Source organism: Mobula hypostoma, chromosome 9 (genome assembly GCF_963921235.1).
Source record: "Mobula hypostoma chromosome 9, sMobHyp1.1, whole genome shotgun sequence".
NCBI classification, from domain to species: Eukaryota; Metazoa; Chordata; class Chondrichthyes; order Myliobatiformes; family Myliobatidae; genus Mobula; species Mobula hypostoma.
The window spans coordinates 66,835,340-66,850,463 of record NC_086105.1 but is presented as its reverse complement, the minus strand read 5'-3'; the positions used below and the strand labels follow the sequence as shown (position 1 = coordinate 66,850,463).

The window sequence follows — 15,124 nt, the reverse complement described above, 5'->3', positions numbered from 1 at the left end:
TTACCCCTGACATCTCATTTTGAAATTACCCCCGCTCACCTTAAATGCATACCCTCTGGTATTAGATGCTTCAACTCTGAGAAAGAGATGTTGTCTGTCTGCTCTGCCTGTGCATCTCATAATCTTATAAATCTCTATCAGTTTCTGCTGCTCCAGAGAAAATAATCCAAGTTTATCCAATCTCTGTTGTAGCACATGCCCTCTAATCCAGACAACATCCTGGTAAACAACTTCTACACCCTCTCCAAAGCCTCAACATCCTTCCTGTAATGGGGCAATCACAAGTGTTTGCAATTCTCCAAGTGCAGCTGAACTGGAGTTTTATAAAGCTACAGGATAACTTCCTGACTCTTGAGCTCAACGGCTCAGTAAAGGCAAGCTTATCAAATGACCACTACATCAGCCACTTATAGGGAGCTATGAACCTAGACTACAAGATTCCTCTGCTCATCAACTAAGAATATTCTAGATTCTAGTAATTCTTTAAATTTCGTTACTAATACCTCCCCATTTCTCTCCATCCACCTCCTTCAGAACCCTGGTCCCACCTGATTTATCTATCCTCAGACCTTTCAGTTTCCCAAGCACCTTCTCCTTAGTAATAACAACTACACTCACTTCTGCTACCGTACACTCTTGAATTTCTGGCACACTGCTAGTACCTTCCACTGACGCAAGATTATTAAGTTCCTCCGCCATTTCTTTGTTCCCCCATTACTATCTCTGCAGCGTAATTTTCCAATGGTCCAATTTCCACTCTCGCCTCTATTTATTCTTTATATACAGTATCTGAAATGTTTTTTATTACGCTGATCCCAGAATTATATAAATTAAGAGGGGGAGGGATGATAGGCAGAGTGGGAAAGGATTATCATGGAGAAGGGAGGGGAGGAAATTGGTCAAGTAAGGACGGTCAAAGAAAGGGCGAGTGAGGAACATCGTGGAGCAGTCAAAGGAAGGAGGAAGGACTGAGATAGAAGGGTCAGAAAGAGAAGAGACAAGTTAGGAGAGTCGGCGGAGGGAAAGAGTCGATAAAGAAGGGTCGGGAGGGAAAGGGTCAAGGAGGGAGGCAAAGAGAATGAGGAGGAAGGACAAGGAATCGTGCTGGTAAAGGGGGCGTTCACCTCCTCTATCCAGCTTTCCCCCGAAGCGCGCCGAGCACCGCGCCAAAGCGACCCGGAAGCAAGCGAGCCGCCAGAGGCCGATTGGCCGCTCCTTCACAGTATCCACCCCGAAGCCTTTCGCCATTGGCTAGCGGCGCTCTGACGTCTTTCGGAATGTTGGAGGGCGCCAGAATCGCAGATTTCGCGGGTTCGCTGGGTGGCGGCTGGGGTCCCGGGAGGGTGGGGAGAGCCGGAGCCGTAGGGAGGGGACGGGATACGGTGCACCGCTTCCGCGCCTCGCCAGATGCAGCCGCTCGCCACTACTGCTGTACCTAACGCTGAGTTATAGCGTTAAAACCAACCCCGGATCAGGGTGAGTCAGTTTCGTTCATTCATTCATTCGTTCATTCATTCAAACAAACCTCCCTTTACTGCAACAAACTTTGTTAAACTTATCGTGTAACTTTTGTTAATTTCTTTCCAGATATTGTCCTGGATTTTTTTCTTCAGCCGTTTGTGTGTCTACTCTAGGTTTATAACTTGTTGCTTCAGTAGCTTTTGTGTTTGAATTTCTTATTACTTTTTTCTACTACATACATATTATGCATTTTTACATGTTAATCTCAACTACAGTCATCGCTCTGCTCCTCTTTAATGAGTGTCTTGAAAAACCGGCTGCCCATGGAGGGGTTTATGTCAAGTTGTAACGTCCACCTTTTTTTGCGCCAAATTTGAAAACGAATTAACGGAGCAGTTCTTTCCAGAGATTTCAAACTCCTCAACTAGTCGACGTGCTTTGAAATTTAGCTCCGATTTTCGTTCTTAAATTCTGCTTGTGCGAAGGGTTTGTACGAACGGAATTTTTCAAGTTGGTCTCCAACTTGGAGGCAATACTTGGCGCTAAGAAACTTCTTGACTTTCGCAATAGGCAGAAGCAGTCCAGCGCACGGCGCCTGTTAGTACCCCAACACCGTTGTACAAGGTGCGGAGAATATACTGGTTATTCCGTCGTGCCGATAACGAAAATCGTTTGTTACGAAGGCATTTACTTTTTGTAAGAAGTCTGCCTTAATGTGCTTGTTTAACTTTAGATGGAGTGTTTGAAATTGAAAGACCTCCGGGGAAAACGAATAGGAAAGTGCGATGTCGCCCCGAACACAGTCAATGACGAAGCTCACAGTGCACAGAAGGTAAATTAAACAAGTCAGTTTATTCGTAAACACGAGGAATATTCTCCTAAAGTTTATGTGTAGAAATAATTATAGAGGATGTTAGCATTCCACGTAGAATTACAAAATACAACTCTCCAACGGGAGGCTGCCAATGAAGGTGACGCTCTTCTGTCTGACTGCTGAGGGGTTCGGCCCGAAACGCCGGCTGTTTATTCCCGTCCACAGATGCTCCTTGACTTGCTGAGTTTCTCCGGCACTTTCTGCGTTGCTCAGAGATTTCCCGTAAAAGTGGGGGGAGGGGTCACATAGAATATCGGACTCGGAACATCAACCCGTACAGGCCCTTCAGCCCAAGTTGCGCCGACCTTTTAACTGCTACGGGATCAATCTAATGCTTCCTTCCCTCCCACATAGCCCTCCGTTTTTCTTTCATCCGGCTGTCTGTCTAAGAGTCTCTTAAATGTCCCTAATGTAACTGTCTCTACCGCCACCGCTGACAGAGCGCCCGCGCACCCACCGCTCACCGCTGGCATCCCTATACTTGCCTCCAATCGCCTTAAAATGACCCCCTATAGCCATTTCCACACTGGGGGAAAAGTCTGGTTATACACTCATTCCATGCCGGTCATCTTCCTGTACATCTCGGGTGAGGGTTGGAGGGAACACTGCACTTCTGAAGGACAGACCTCATTTGGAATACTGTGTGCAGTTTTGGGCCCCCTATCTTAGAAGGGATGTTCTGATGTTGGAGAGAGTTCAGCGAAGATTTACCAGGATGATTCCTGGAATGCAGGGACTAACATGTGAGGAGTGTTTGTCTGCTCTTGGACTGTATTCGTTAGAGTATAGAAGAATGAGAGGGGATCTCATAGAAACATTTCGAATGTTGAAAGGGTTGGATAGAGTAGATGTGGAAAGGCTGTTTCCCTTGGTGGGTGAGTCCAGGACAAGAGGCCACAGTCTTAGAATTAGAGGGTACCCATTTAAAATAGATGAGGAGAAATTTCTTTAGCCAGAGGGTCGTGGATTTAAGGAATTCGTTGCCACATACAGCTGTGGAGGCCTGATCATTGAGTTGTTCAAGAAGGAGATTGATAGGTATCTAATTAGTCAGGGTATCAAGGGATTTGGGGAAAAGGCTGGAAATTGGAACTCAATGGGAGAATAGTTTAGCTCATGGTGGAGTGGCGGAGCGGACTCAATGGGCCGAATGGCCTACTTTGTCTAGTGATCTTGTGTGTAAAATTTTAGCTGGGAGGTTAAACTGCTGTAAGTATTATTCAATGCAGCAAGTCTGGCTTTGTATTTTGTGGGATTGCTTTAGTATTTCTTGTATTCTTTATGCATATTGGTTTTTTTATGCTCCTTTGGATCAGGAGTAACAATCATTTCATTCTCCTTTACGCGCCTGTGCTGAAGAATGACAATAAACAACCTTGAATCTCTAGCTATGGAAGCTGTTAACATTTTGCGTTCAAAACCTGTCCCTCCTCTCCAGGTGTGTGATAGAATTCTTTCTGGTGGATCTTTACTCATTGAATCTAATTATTCAGGTCATACGCCACAGACAGCCAGTACACTCCATTTTTTTACAGTAGACCTACACTGATCCCAGCACCTCTCAAGGTGGCATCTCACCAGCAGGGGAATCCCTTCTTTTCGTTACTCCCATCAGGGAGGGGTACAGAGCCTGAAGACACACACTCAACATGTCAGGAACAGCTTGTTCCCCTCTGCCGTCAGGTTTCTGAATGGTCCATGAACACACACTCTTGCTATTTTGCTCCCTCCTTGCACGATTCTTATTGAAACTTAGCATTCTTTTTATGTATTGCACTGTGCTGCTGCAAGACAGATTTCATGACACATCCCAGTGATAAGGAAGAGGCCACCTGGTTCTTTATGCCATTTTATAATATGGTAGCTGGTGATTATATTAAATCCTCTGCGCCCATGACAACCTTTGTTTACCAACTATCTACATAGCTCGACCACCACGGCACAATCTCTTCCCCCACCCCCAGCAGTGACGGGCACAACCCTCCCCACCATCGAGGACATGTTCAAAAAGGCGGTGCCTCAAGGGGGCAGCGTCCATCATTAAAAACCCTCACCATCCTGGGCATTCCCTCCTCTCATTACTGCCATTGGGAGGAGCTACAGTACAGGAGTCTGAAGACCCGCACTCGATGTTTTAGGAGCAGCTTCTGCCCCTCTGCCGTCAGATTTCTGAATAATCCGTGACCCACTCTCTCACTATTTCGCTCTCTCTTTGCACTGCTTATTTCTTTAATGTCAGTGTAAATTATTGGAATTTTTTATGTTTTGTACAGTCCTGCTGCAAAGCAGCACATTTCCCAACATGTATCAGATGTTTCTGAACCTGATTTTTATTCTCTCCACGTTGCAAGTTCAAGTTTAATTGTCATTCAATCATACACATGGAATACAGGTAAACAAAACACCTTTCCAAGGTGGAGAGCACGTTACCAACAGCACATAGCACGTATGGTTTTGATAGCAGAAAAGCAGACAGTCACAAGAACCTATTGCCCAAGTCCCTGAATGGTCCTGGTCCAGCCTGTCTTCCGTTGTTCCCAGCCACGTCCTCCAGCTCGTTCCACTCACCAACATACTGGAGGCAGCTTACAGTGACCACAGACCAGCACACCTGTGGGAGGTGGGAGAAGCCCACAGGGTCATGGGGAGGTGGGGCAGGGGGGGAGAGACCTGCCAGCTCCACATCATCAGCATGGACCTCAGGACAGAACCTGGGCTGTTTGGCCAGTTATCTAGTCATAGTCACTTTCAAGGGTGGACCTACTCTGCACCGCATTGCTTGTGAATTCCCGCATTACAGTTGCGTGCACAAGTGTATTGTTGACTTTGTAGCATTTTCCGATGGTTTTATTAACAAAAGTTGTTATTGTTGCAATATTGTGTTCGATTCCAACTGCCTCATTATAGGAAGAGTGCGGAAGCTTTTGGGAGGGTGCAGAGAAGGTTTACCCAGATGTTGTTTGGATTAGAGAGCATGTCTTATAAAGAAGGGTAGAGTGAGCTGGGGCTTTTCTCTTCGAAGTGAAGGAGCTTGACAGCTGACTTGACAGAGTGTACAAAATGATAAGAATCAAGTGGACAGCTGGCAACCTTTTCCCGGGTGGAAATGTCCTATACAAGAGGGGATAGTTTTAATGTGACTGGAGGAAAGTATGGGTTGTGGGGATGGGGGGGGGGGACGGAGGCAAGTTTTTCCACACCGAGTGGTAAGTGCGTGGAACACACTACCGGGGTGGTGGTAGAGGAAGATACGTTTGGGACATTTAAGAAACTCCTTGATAGGCATATGAATGAAAGACAATGGAGGCCTATTGGGAGGGAAGCATTAGATTGATCTTGGAGTAGGTTAAAAGGTCAGCACAACATTGTGGGCTGAAGGGCCTGTACTGTTCTAATCTAGTGTTCAGTTCTGGTTGCTTCACTATGGGAAAGGTGGAAGCTTTAGAGAGGGTGCAGGGTGCTGCCTGGATTAGAGAGCGTGTCGTATGAGGACAGGTAGAGTGAGGCAGGGCTTTTCTGTCTGGAGTGACGAAGGATGGGAGATGACTCAATAGAGGAGTACAAAATGATGAAGGGCACACATGGAGGGGAGAGCCAGCACCTTTTCCCCCCAGGGTGGTAATGTTTAATACGAGAGGACATTGGGAGAAAGTAGATGGAAGCACGAAGAATGCGGTTGTGAGAACTTTGAGCAAAAATACAAATGGCTGGAGGAACTGGCTAGCTGTAAACCTCTGGCTAAACACTGTGTTAACTGTACCTATATCCTGGTGCAACCCAAACAAAATCTGATTCCTTCTACCCCCACCCCAACCCCTTTGACGCGAGGAACATCTGTGGGGGGTTTTTTTGGGTTGCATCAGAATGTTGGTGCACGGTGGTATAGCGGTAGGTGGAAAGTTTTACATCGCCGGCTGTGAGGTCAAGGTTCGATTTCCCCCCACTGTCTGTCAGGAGTTTGTACGTTCTCCCCGAAACCACGTGCGTTACTTCCAGACGTTCCAGTTTTCTCCCACATTCCAAAGAAATACAGGATAATTGAGCATGTGGTGTAATTGGGAGGTGTGGGCTCGTTGAGCTGGAAAGACCTGTTACTGTACTGTATCAAAATAAAATAAAATTTTAAAAATTATCAAAATCAAAGCAAAATTTATTATCAAAGTATGTGTATGCTACTACCTTGAGATTCACCTTGCAGGCATTTACAGAAAATTAAAGAAATACTACAAAATTTACCAAAAAATGCATGAACAAAGACTGATAAACAAGCATGCTGCAAAAAAAGGCAAATCATGTAAATGAAAAAATAATACTGAGAATGTGAGTTGTAGATTTCTTGAGAGTGGGTCGGTAGTTGTGAAATCAGTTCAGTGTTGTGGTGAGTGAAGTTATCCACACTGGTTCAGGGGCCTGATGGTTACAGGATGATAAATATTCTGAATCCGGTGGTGTGGGGCTTAAGGCTTCTGTACTTCCTGCTTGATGATAAAAAAAATTACCTGTATTTGTCACGTGTACATTGAAACATACAGTGAAATGCACAAGAGTGCATCAAATCCAATCAACATGAATTGTGCTGGGCAGCCCACAGGTGTCCCACGATTCTGGCACCAACGTAGCACGCCCACAACTCACATAAACTTTCGTCTTTCAGTCGTGGGAAGAAACCAGAGTTTTGGAGGAAACCCATACAGTCACGGGGAGATCGTAAAAGCTCCTTCCAGACAGTAATGGGAGTTAAACCCCGATCTTACAGGCAAGCGAGAAGACGGCATTGTCTGGATGGTTGGGGGGTCCTTGACAATAGAATTTGCCTTCTTGTGACTGCTCCTTGTAGATGTGTTCAGTGGTGGTGAGGGCGTTGCCTGCGATGGGTTTCCATTGCAAGTAAAGCCCTCACTACCACCGAGTACGTTTACGTGGAGCGCTGCCACAAGAGAGCAGCATCCTCCGCTTGGATGTCGACTGGTCCATTCATGGAGTCTTCCCCAACCAGAATGTCTGGATGGGCCAAAAACCCTCGATCTACGATCTCACAGCCTCTCTCCATCTCTCGTTCAGGAAAACTGGTTCAGAAGCTCGCCCAAGACCCCAGTGAAGACGGAGCTGGCACCCAGCGCCGTCTCCAGGCGCAAGTGCTGCACCCCAGACCGGGTCCAGGTGACGCCGAGCAAGCTCCCCGACAAGTCGCCCCCTGAGCCCTGGTCGCCCACGGCAAACCTGAGGATGCTGATCAGCGCGGCCAGCCCGGACATCCGTGACCGGGAGAAGAAGAAGGAGCTCTTCAGGCAGATTGAAAATGAGAGGGTGGAAAGTGCTGGGGATGTTATTCAGGTAATGGCCTCTCCTGCTGATGACCCTCACTTATTTGGCCTCGGTTTTAAGTCGGTCCTGTCCTATGACAGGGCCGAGGACTCGTTTTTCTCTATAGGTGCTGCCTGACCAGCTGGGCATTTCCACAGCCCCTCTGCCCAGAGATTTAAGAACAGAGTTAGCCTCTTAGGCATATTGAGCCTGCACCACCATTCAGTCATGTTTTTTTAAATTCAACCCCTTCCTTCCCCTCCTCTCTGTAACCCTTTATCCCTTTTCCAATTAAGAGCCTGTCAATCTCTTTTAAATGCACGCAGTGACTTGGCCTCAACAGCACTACCCTCTGGCTGGAAAGATTCCTCTTCATCTCTGTTCCAAAGGAACATCCCTTTATTTTGAGGTTGTCCCTCAGGTCTTCAACTCGCTACTAACGGAAATATCCTCTCCCCAGCCAATCTATCCAGGGCTTTGAGTATCTGATAGGTTTAAATGAGTTTTCCCTTCCTCCTGAACTCCAATGACTGTTCCTGCCCTATCCCAACATTTCTTTATTTCAAATTGCATGGCTGGAGAGGTTTGGGGAGATCCCAGTGGGATCACAGTTAGTCCATGTCCCTTTTATAATTCTTGTTTCTTCACTGTCCTCTCATTCCCTCTCAGTCTGTGGTCACTGGAGCCCTTCTGGGGATTACATTCCATCAGGCTATTCACTGAACCTCAGGAGATCCCTCCATCCAGAAGAGAGTATGTTTGCTTGTAAACTAATTGGGAAAACATTGAACAAGAATCTTGACACTGTCCAGGAGAAAATGCCCACTCATTTGGCTCCATATCAATCAGCTTGGAATAAGGGTTCTCCTGAGGGAATAATGTGTCTGGGACCAGGTGGTTCTGTAAAAAATTTTAGGGGCTGGACCTTTGAGGAGCGCAGTGATGTAGAAATCTAGAGCTCACTTCTAATAGCAGTTGAACGTAGAACATATAACAGTACAGGCCTTTTGGCCCCTAATGTTGAGCCGACCCTTCACCTTACTCCAAAATCAATCCAACCTTTCCCTCTCACATAGCCCTCCATTTTTCAATCATCCATGTGCCTATCTAAGAGTCTTTTTAATGTTTCTAATGTATCTGCCTCTACCACCACTCCTGGCAGTACATTCCATGCATCCAGCTCTCTGTGAACCTTTTAAAAAAAACTGTGTCTGACATTTTCCTTCAACTTTCCTCCAATTACCGAACAGTATTGGCCATTTCCTCAATTACCCTAAAAGTATAACTGTATTAGCCATTTCCAGCTTGGGGAAAAAGTCTCCGGCTGTCACCTTGAGTACCTCATCCTCCTTTGTTCCAAAGAGAAAAGCCTTAGCTCATTCAACCTATCCTCCCAAGACATGCTCTCTAGTCCAGGCAGCATCTCCGCACCCTCTCAAAAGCTTCCATGTCCTTCTGATAATGAGGTCACCAGAGGTGAACTCAATACTCCAACTGTGGTCTAACCAGAGCTTTATAGAGCTACAACATTATCTCACGGCTCTTGAATTGCCCCGCAACGAATGAAGACCAAACCACCATACACCTTCTTAACCAACTGAGCACTTCAGGCCAAGACCCTTTGTCAGGACTTATGAAACATTGCCTGTTTCTATCCCTCCATAGATGCTACCTGAGTTCCTCCAGAATTCTGTGTGTGTTACTTGCGATTTTATAGACTTCCATTCAGTCTCACCTACGCCTGACTAGCAAATCCATTCTTTACTTTCAGCTTGTAGCCGTCGATGACGGTGCCACGGATGAATTTGAGCAGCAACGTCCCAGCAGGAAGCAGAAAAGTCTGGGACTTCTGTGCCAGAAATTCCTCGCCCGCTATCCCAATAATCCCATTTCCACCGAGAAAACAGAAATTTCCCTGGATGAAGTGGCCACTGAGCTTGGTGAGTTGTGGAGTTGGAAATGGAAGAGTTGAAAGTGTCTCTTGTGTAGGTGGTGTTGGAGAATCAGAGGGTCCTGGTATTTCCCTGGCATGTTTCTGGACCCTCTTCAATGCCAGCGCGTCCTTTCTTAGGTAAGAGAAGTGGAGACGTTACAGATGGAGAAAAATCAAGGAAGTGATTCAGACCATAATGTCTTGCTGCCCAGTGACAGACTGAAGTTTTTGTAAACCTCGATATGGTCACCCCTCCTCCTCCTCCTCCACTTCAGTGAGGAAAACCCCAGCAGATCCTGTCTCTCCTTGTAACTCAAGCCCTCCAGGCCTGGCAGCAAATGGGACAAGCTTAGATGGAAATCTTGGCTGGCATAGACCAGTTTGGCTGAAGGACCTGTTCTCATGTTGTGTTACTGTGTTAGTAGGGGAGTGGAGGGTGGCTAACTGTGCACAAATTGGCTGATGAAAAACCTACATTACAGCAGAGGCCAACTTAAGGACTTCAAAGTCAAGTTTATTGTCATCTGCACAAGTACACATGAAAAACTTGCTTATAGTCACATCACTGGCACAGAGCATTAAAATAAGCAGCATTCACAGCGTGTTATAAATTATACACAATCTTTACAATAAAGATCACAATTAGGAGAAAAAGGTAAGTGTAATATTATGAAAAGTGTTATTCAGAGATAGTGATTGGGCTTGTGCTGGTTGGGTCAAGAACTGAATGGTTGAAGGGAAAAAGCTGTTCTTGAACCTGGTGGTGTGGGACTTCAGGTTTCTGTACTTCCTGCTTGATGGCAGCCTGGCTCGGATGGTGGGAATCTTTTACAACAGACATTATCTCAAGGAGGCAACGCCTCCTGTAGATACTCATGATGGGGAGGAACATATTGAGGCAGAGTTCACACTGCTTCCTGCAGCTTTTTGTCTTCTGTATCAGACCATGATAGACCAGACAGTACAGAGGAGACTCTGCAGGTGCTGAAAATCCAGAGTAGCAAACAAAATGTTGGAGGAACTCAGCAGGCCAGGCAGCATCTATGGAGAAGATTAAACAGTCAGCCTTTTGGGCCAAGGCTCTTCATAGAAAATGTTGATTGTTTATCCCTCTCCATAGATGCTGCCTGGCCTGCCGAATTCCTCCAACATTTTGTATGTGCAAAGTAATCGTACATTACAGCGGAGACGGAACTAAGGACTTCACTGTGTGCGCTGTGTAAATAAGTAATTCTTTCTCCAAGGTGTGGAGCGCAGGCGTATATATGACATTGTGAATGTCTTGGAGTCCCTCCAACTGGTCAGCCGCGTGGCGAAGAACCAGTACTCCTGGCACGGACTCCTGGGACTTGGGCAGACGCTGGCCGTCCTGAAGCGGAGGGGAGAGCAGCTCGGTTACGTGGAGCAGCTGGCTCACGTCCGCCACCGGGACCTGGAGCTGGAGCTGGAGCTCGACGCAGACGGGGAGGAGAGGAGGGATGCTCCCCAGGAGAACTGGGGGGGCTGCCAGGAACCGGCCGGGGATTCACCATCTCCCGAGCCCAAGAGTAAATCAGGTAAGGTTACTGGACAGCTAATGCAACCGGAATCAGGCACCAACTTCTGTTAAACACACCATTACAACAGCACTGATAGAGAGCTGTATTCACACAGTCAACACAGCTTGGGTTGTGCTTCTCAAGATTTTAGCTATAATGAAAATCAAATACAACTACTCTGGATTCTGGTTAATCGGGACACATTGAGGCCACTATCTTTTGGCCCAATTAAGCGGCTGCCCTAATTAACTAAAGTTCAATGGAAATAGTTAAAAGATAGAAAGAAGACAAACTCCTGTTTCAATGAGTAACAGCTTATATATTTAAATGAAATAATAGAATTAGAACATTGTCAATACTACTGCAGTACTACAAAACTGTGTTTTAGTTCCTAACATTGTATCATTTCTTAATGCATTTATGCATTTCTAAATGACAATAAAAGAGGACCAAGTGTTCTCATAATCTAATAGTTATCGATGGAGGAATTCATCTAGTGTTTGCTGCAGTGTTTATTTGACTGACTACATGAACAAAATCAGCACAGACACCGAGTGTAGACAATGGACTGCCTTCATACGATGCTGTTGACGATTGCATCCTCCAAATCTTCATTTTCATTGTAACATTCAAGATAATTGTCACTGCCTTCAAAATTCTTCACAGTTCCTAACTTGTTGAGGAAGTGAAATCATTTCATTTTTCACTCCCAGGCGTTTCTGGCATCTCCAAGCCTGAATGCTTGAAACCACAGTGAACAAAACGGTTCTGAATTGTCTTGCTGCTTATTTCTTGCCAACTATCAGTGACAAAAATCACTGCTTTTTGAACACAAGCACATGAAGCTGATGCTCTAAGCACAGTGTAGTGTCTAGCAGCCACACGATGGACACTAGTTGGAAACTGTTATACAACAGTCCCAATTAAGCAGCATAGTGTCCGAAATAAATTATGGGAATCTCAACTATTTTCTCGATTAATGTTCTTTAAGAATTGTCCCAAATCAGAGGCTGTTCTGATTAACCAATGGCCCAATTAATCAGAATCCACTGTACTATATTCTTTTGAACAATATAGGTTTTATTTGTACATCCATGAAAAGATGCATTTAAACTTCATAAGCCAATAAAAATTCAGCACAGCTACTCAGCATTGTAAAAGGCCCTTCAGCCTACCAATTCTGTGCTAACCATGCACCACTATTTACACCTATTTCCTCATTAAACTTGGTTTTATTCTCATCTATGTCGTCCTGGTTCTACCCCTCATCCACACACTAGGGGTAATTCACAGCAGCTAGTTAACCTACCAGCCCTGTCCCCTTGATTTCTTTTTGTATTTAGAGATACAGCACGGAACAGGCTCTTCCAGCCCTTTGAGTAGCACTGCCCAACAATCCACCGATTTAACCCTAGCCTAACCACAGGACAACTTGCAATGACCAATTACCCCACCAACCGGTAGGTACATCTTCCGATTATGGGAGGAAGTCAGAGGAAACCCACGAGGACAAACAAACTTCTTACAGAAAGCTTTGGAATTGAACTCCGAACTGTAATAACGTCAAGCTAACTGCTGTGCTCTCTGACTGTATATTCACTGGGTTGAGAATTCCAAAAATTCCTGATTAATTTCTCGGATAAGACGTCAGGAATTATTCAGCAGACATTCCATCAGGATAGCCAGCTCTAAGCAGATTAATTGATGAGAATCTCATTACAGTGCCTGGGGTATTGTGTGGGACTAGTTACTCAGTAATCAGGGTGCATAGGCTCAGAACAGAGGGACCTGTAAGGAACTTCTTTACCATAGGGTGTGGCAGTCAAGTCAATGGGTATGTTTAAAGCGGTGGTTGACAGGTTGGTGATTAGCAAGGACGTTAAAGGTGACGGGGAGAAGACAGGAGAGTGGGGATGAGAGGGATAATAAATCATCCATGATGGAATGGTGGAGCAGAATCGATGGGCTGAATAGCCTAATTCTCCTATGACTTATGATTATATAACAAAGAGTGGTGGCACTTAAAGTTCCATCCCTGGGATGGTGAGAGGTGCTATTAAAATGAAGTTGTTATATATAGCCTGAATGTAATGTGGTTGCACAGTTTTGACTGCTGTATGTCGGGCAAGGCTGTTTAAGAACAGCTCAGTTCTGTTAACTTAATGATGGATACCATCCGTCATTACGGACCCTCACCATCCAGGACATGCCCTCTTCTCATTACTAACTTTCAGGAAGGGGTACAGGAGCCCGAAGACCCACACTCAATGTTTTAGGGACAAATTCTTCCCCTCTGCCGCCAGATTTCTGAACGGTCCGTGAACATGTTCTTTTGCATTATTCATTTATGTTTCATTGTAACTTCTGGTAATTTCAGGATCCAGTTTATTGTAACTCACACGTTGTGAAATTTGTTGTTTTGTGGCAGCAGTACCATGCAATACATAAAAAAAGATTGCTGCAGTTTGAAATTAGAAATACTGTATATTTTTAAAAATAACCAGTGAAAAAGTAGTTCCTGGACCATTCAGAACTCCGTTCGAGGGTGACAGGCTGCTGCTTGTGCTGCCACGGAACCATAAGATAAAGGAGCAGAGTTGGGCCAATCTGCCCATTCGATCATGGCTGATTTATTCCCTCTAAACCCAATTTTCATGTCTTCTCCCCATAACCCTTGACATCCTTACTAATCTAGAGTCTTACCAACCTCCGCTTTAAGTATACCCAAAGATCTGGCCTCCACAGCCATCTGTGGCAAAGAATTCCACTGATTCACCAACCTCTGGCTAAAAAAGTTTCAGTGAGGTCTCTCTCCTCCTAAACTCCAGGGAGTCCAGGCCCAGAGTCTTTAAACGGTCCTCTTATATTAACCCTTTCATTCCTGAGGTCATTCCCATGAACCTCCTCTGGACGTACTCCAATGCCAGCACATCCTTTCTTTGGTATGAGGCTCAAAGTACTCCCAAGTGTGCTCTGACCAATGCCTTTTAAAGCCTCAGCATTACATCCTTGCTTATATATTCTAGTTTTCTCAAATGATGAGTAGGTAACATTGCATTTGCCTTCCTCACCACTGAGAACAAATTCCACATGTGTCGGTGATTCTGATTCTGGGGAGTGGGGGGGGGTACTTTTGGGAAACCACTTGGCATCAGTTGTGATTTAGACTGGAGTTTGCTGCCCCCTACTGCCTGTGGAGTGAGGCTCACGGCAGCAGTGGAGAGAATTCTTCACAGCCTGCTATCTGGGAATATGAGATGTAAGATTGTTCTTCGGGACACAAGTGTGAAGGAGAACAAATTGACTGCTGATCCGGATCCAATGAGGCATTTTTTTTAAAAACACCATGAATGTAAATAAAAAACAATCCTTTAAAACACAATGTACAAGTAGCTGCTGTGTTTGGCTGTGTTCACACAAGATTAGCTGATAAACAGAGACCGATCGTACATAGTGTGACTGGGTGCAGAGGCATCTGAATACAAGCTGACTCTCTCAGTAATTGGTAAGTGACAAGATGACTCTTGGCAAGAGCAACTCTTCTCGGTAGCAGCAGAGCAGACGAAAGCATAAACATTGATTTCTCCTTCTGGTAATTCCCCCCCCCTCCCCCCTTCTATTTCCCCCTCTGGCCTCTTACCCATCTGGCTCCACCTATCACCTAGCCAGTCCCCCTCCCCCTCCCCTACCGTTTTATTCTGATGTCTTCCACTCCTGAGGAAGGGCCTTGGCCCAAAATGTTGACTGTTTATTCATCTCCATGGATGCTGCCTGACCTGCGGTGTATTTTGAATGTGTTGCTCTGGAGTTCCAGCGTCTGCAGAATGTCTTGTGTTTGCTGAAGCACAATAGGACGGTGTGGGTATGTGATGTGGAGTGCAAGGGTACAGTGGCAGCATATGGGGGGGGGGAATGAATAGTGCTGAAGGGCTGTGGGCGGGGGTGATGTGGATATGGTGGTGATGGAGTGAGTTAAACTAATTAGCTCAAACAATCAAACCACATGAAGCCAAA

The 15,124-nt window shown here is 45.6% G+C and overlaps 1 protein-coding gene across 2 annotated transcripts in view; it reads left to right on the top strand.

Moving 5' to 3' along the window:
* The first annotated feature begins 1,297 nt into the window (after positions 1-1,297).
* The window catches only part of LOC134351784 (transcription factor E2F7-like), a 37,553-nt gene continuing 23,726 nt past the window's right edge, over positions 1,298-15,124 (top strand). For both annotated transcript variants that reach the window (XM_063058454.1, XM_063058452.1), the window contains exons 1-5: positions 1,298-1,476; positions 2,195-2,293; positions 7,397-7,669; positions 9,411-9,579; positions 10,817-11,128. In XM_063058454.1, coding sequence (XP_062914524.1) covers positions 2,195-2,293; positions 7,397-7,669; positions 9,411-9,579; positions 10,817-11,128 — 853 coding nt within the window. In that variant the 5' untranslated portion in view covers positions 1,298-1,476. The remainder of the gene's footprint in view (positions 1,477-2,194; positions 2,294-7,396; positions 7,670-9,410; positions 9,580-10,816; positions 11,129-15,124) is intronic.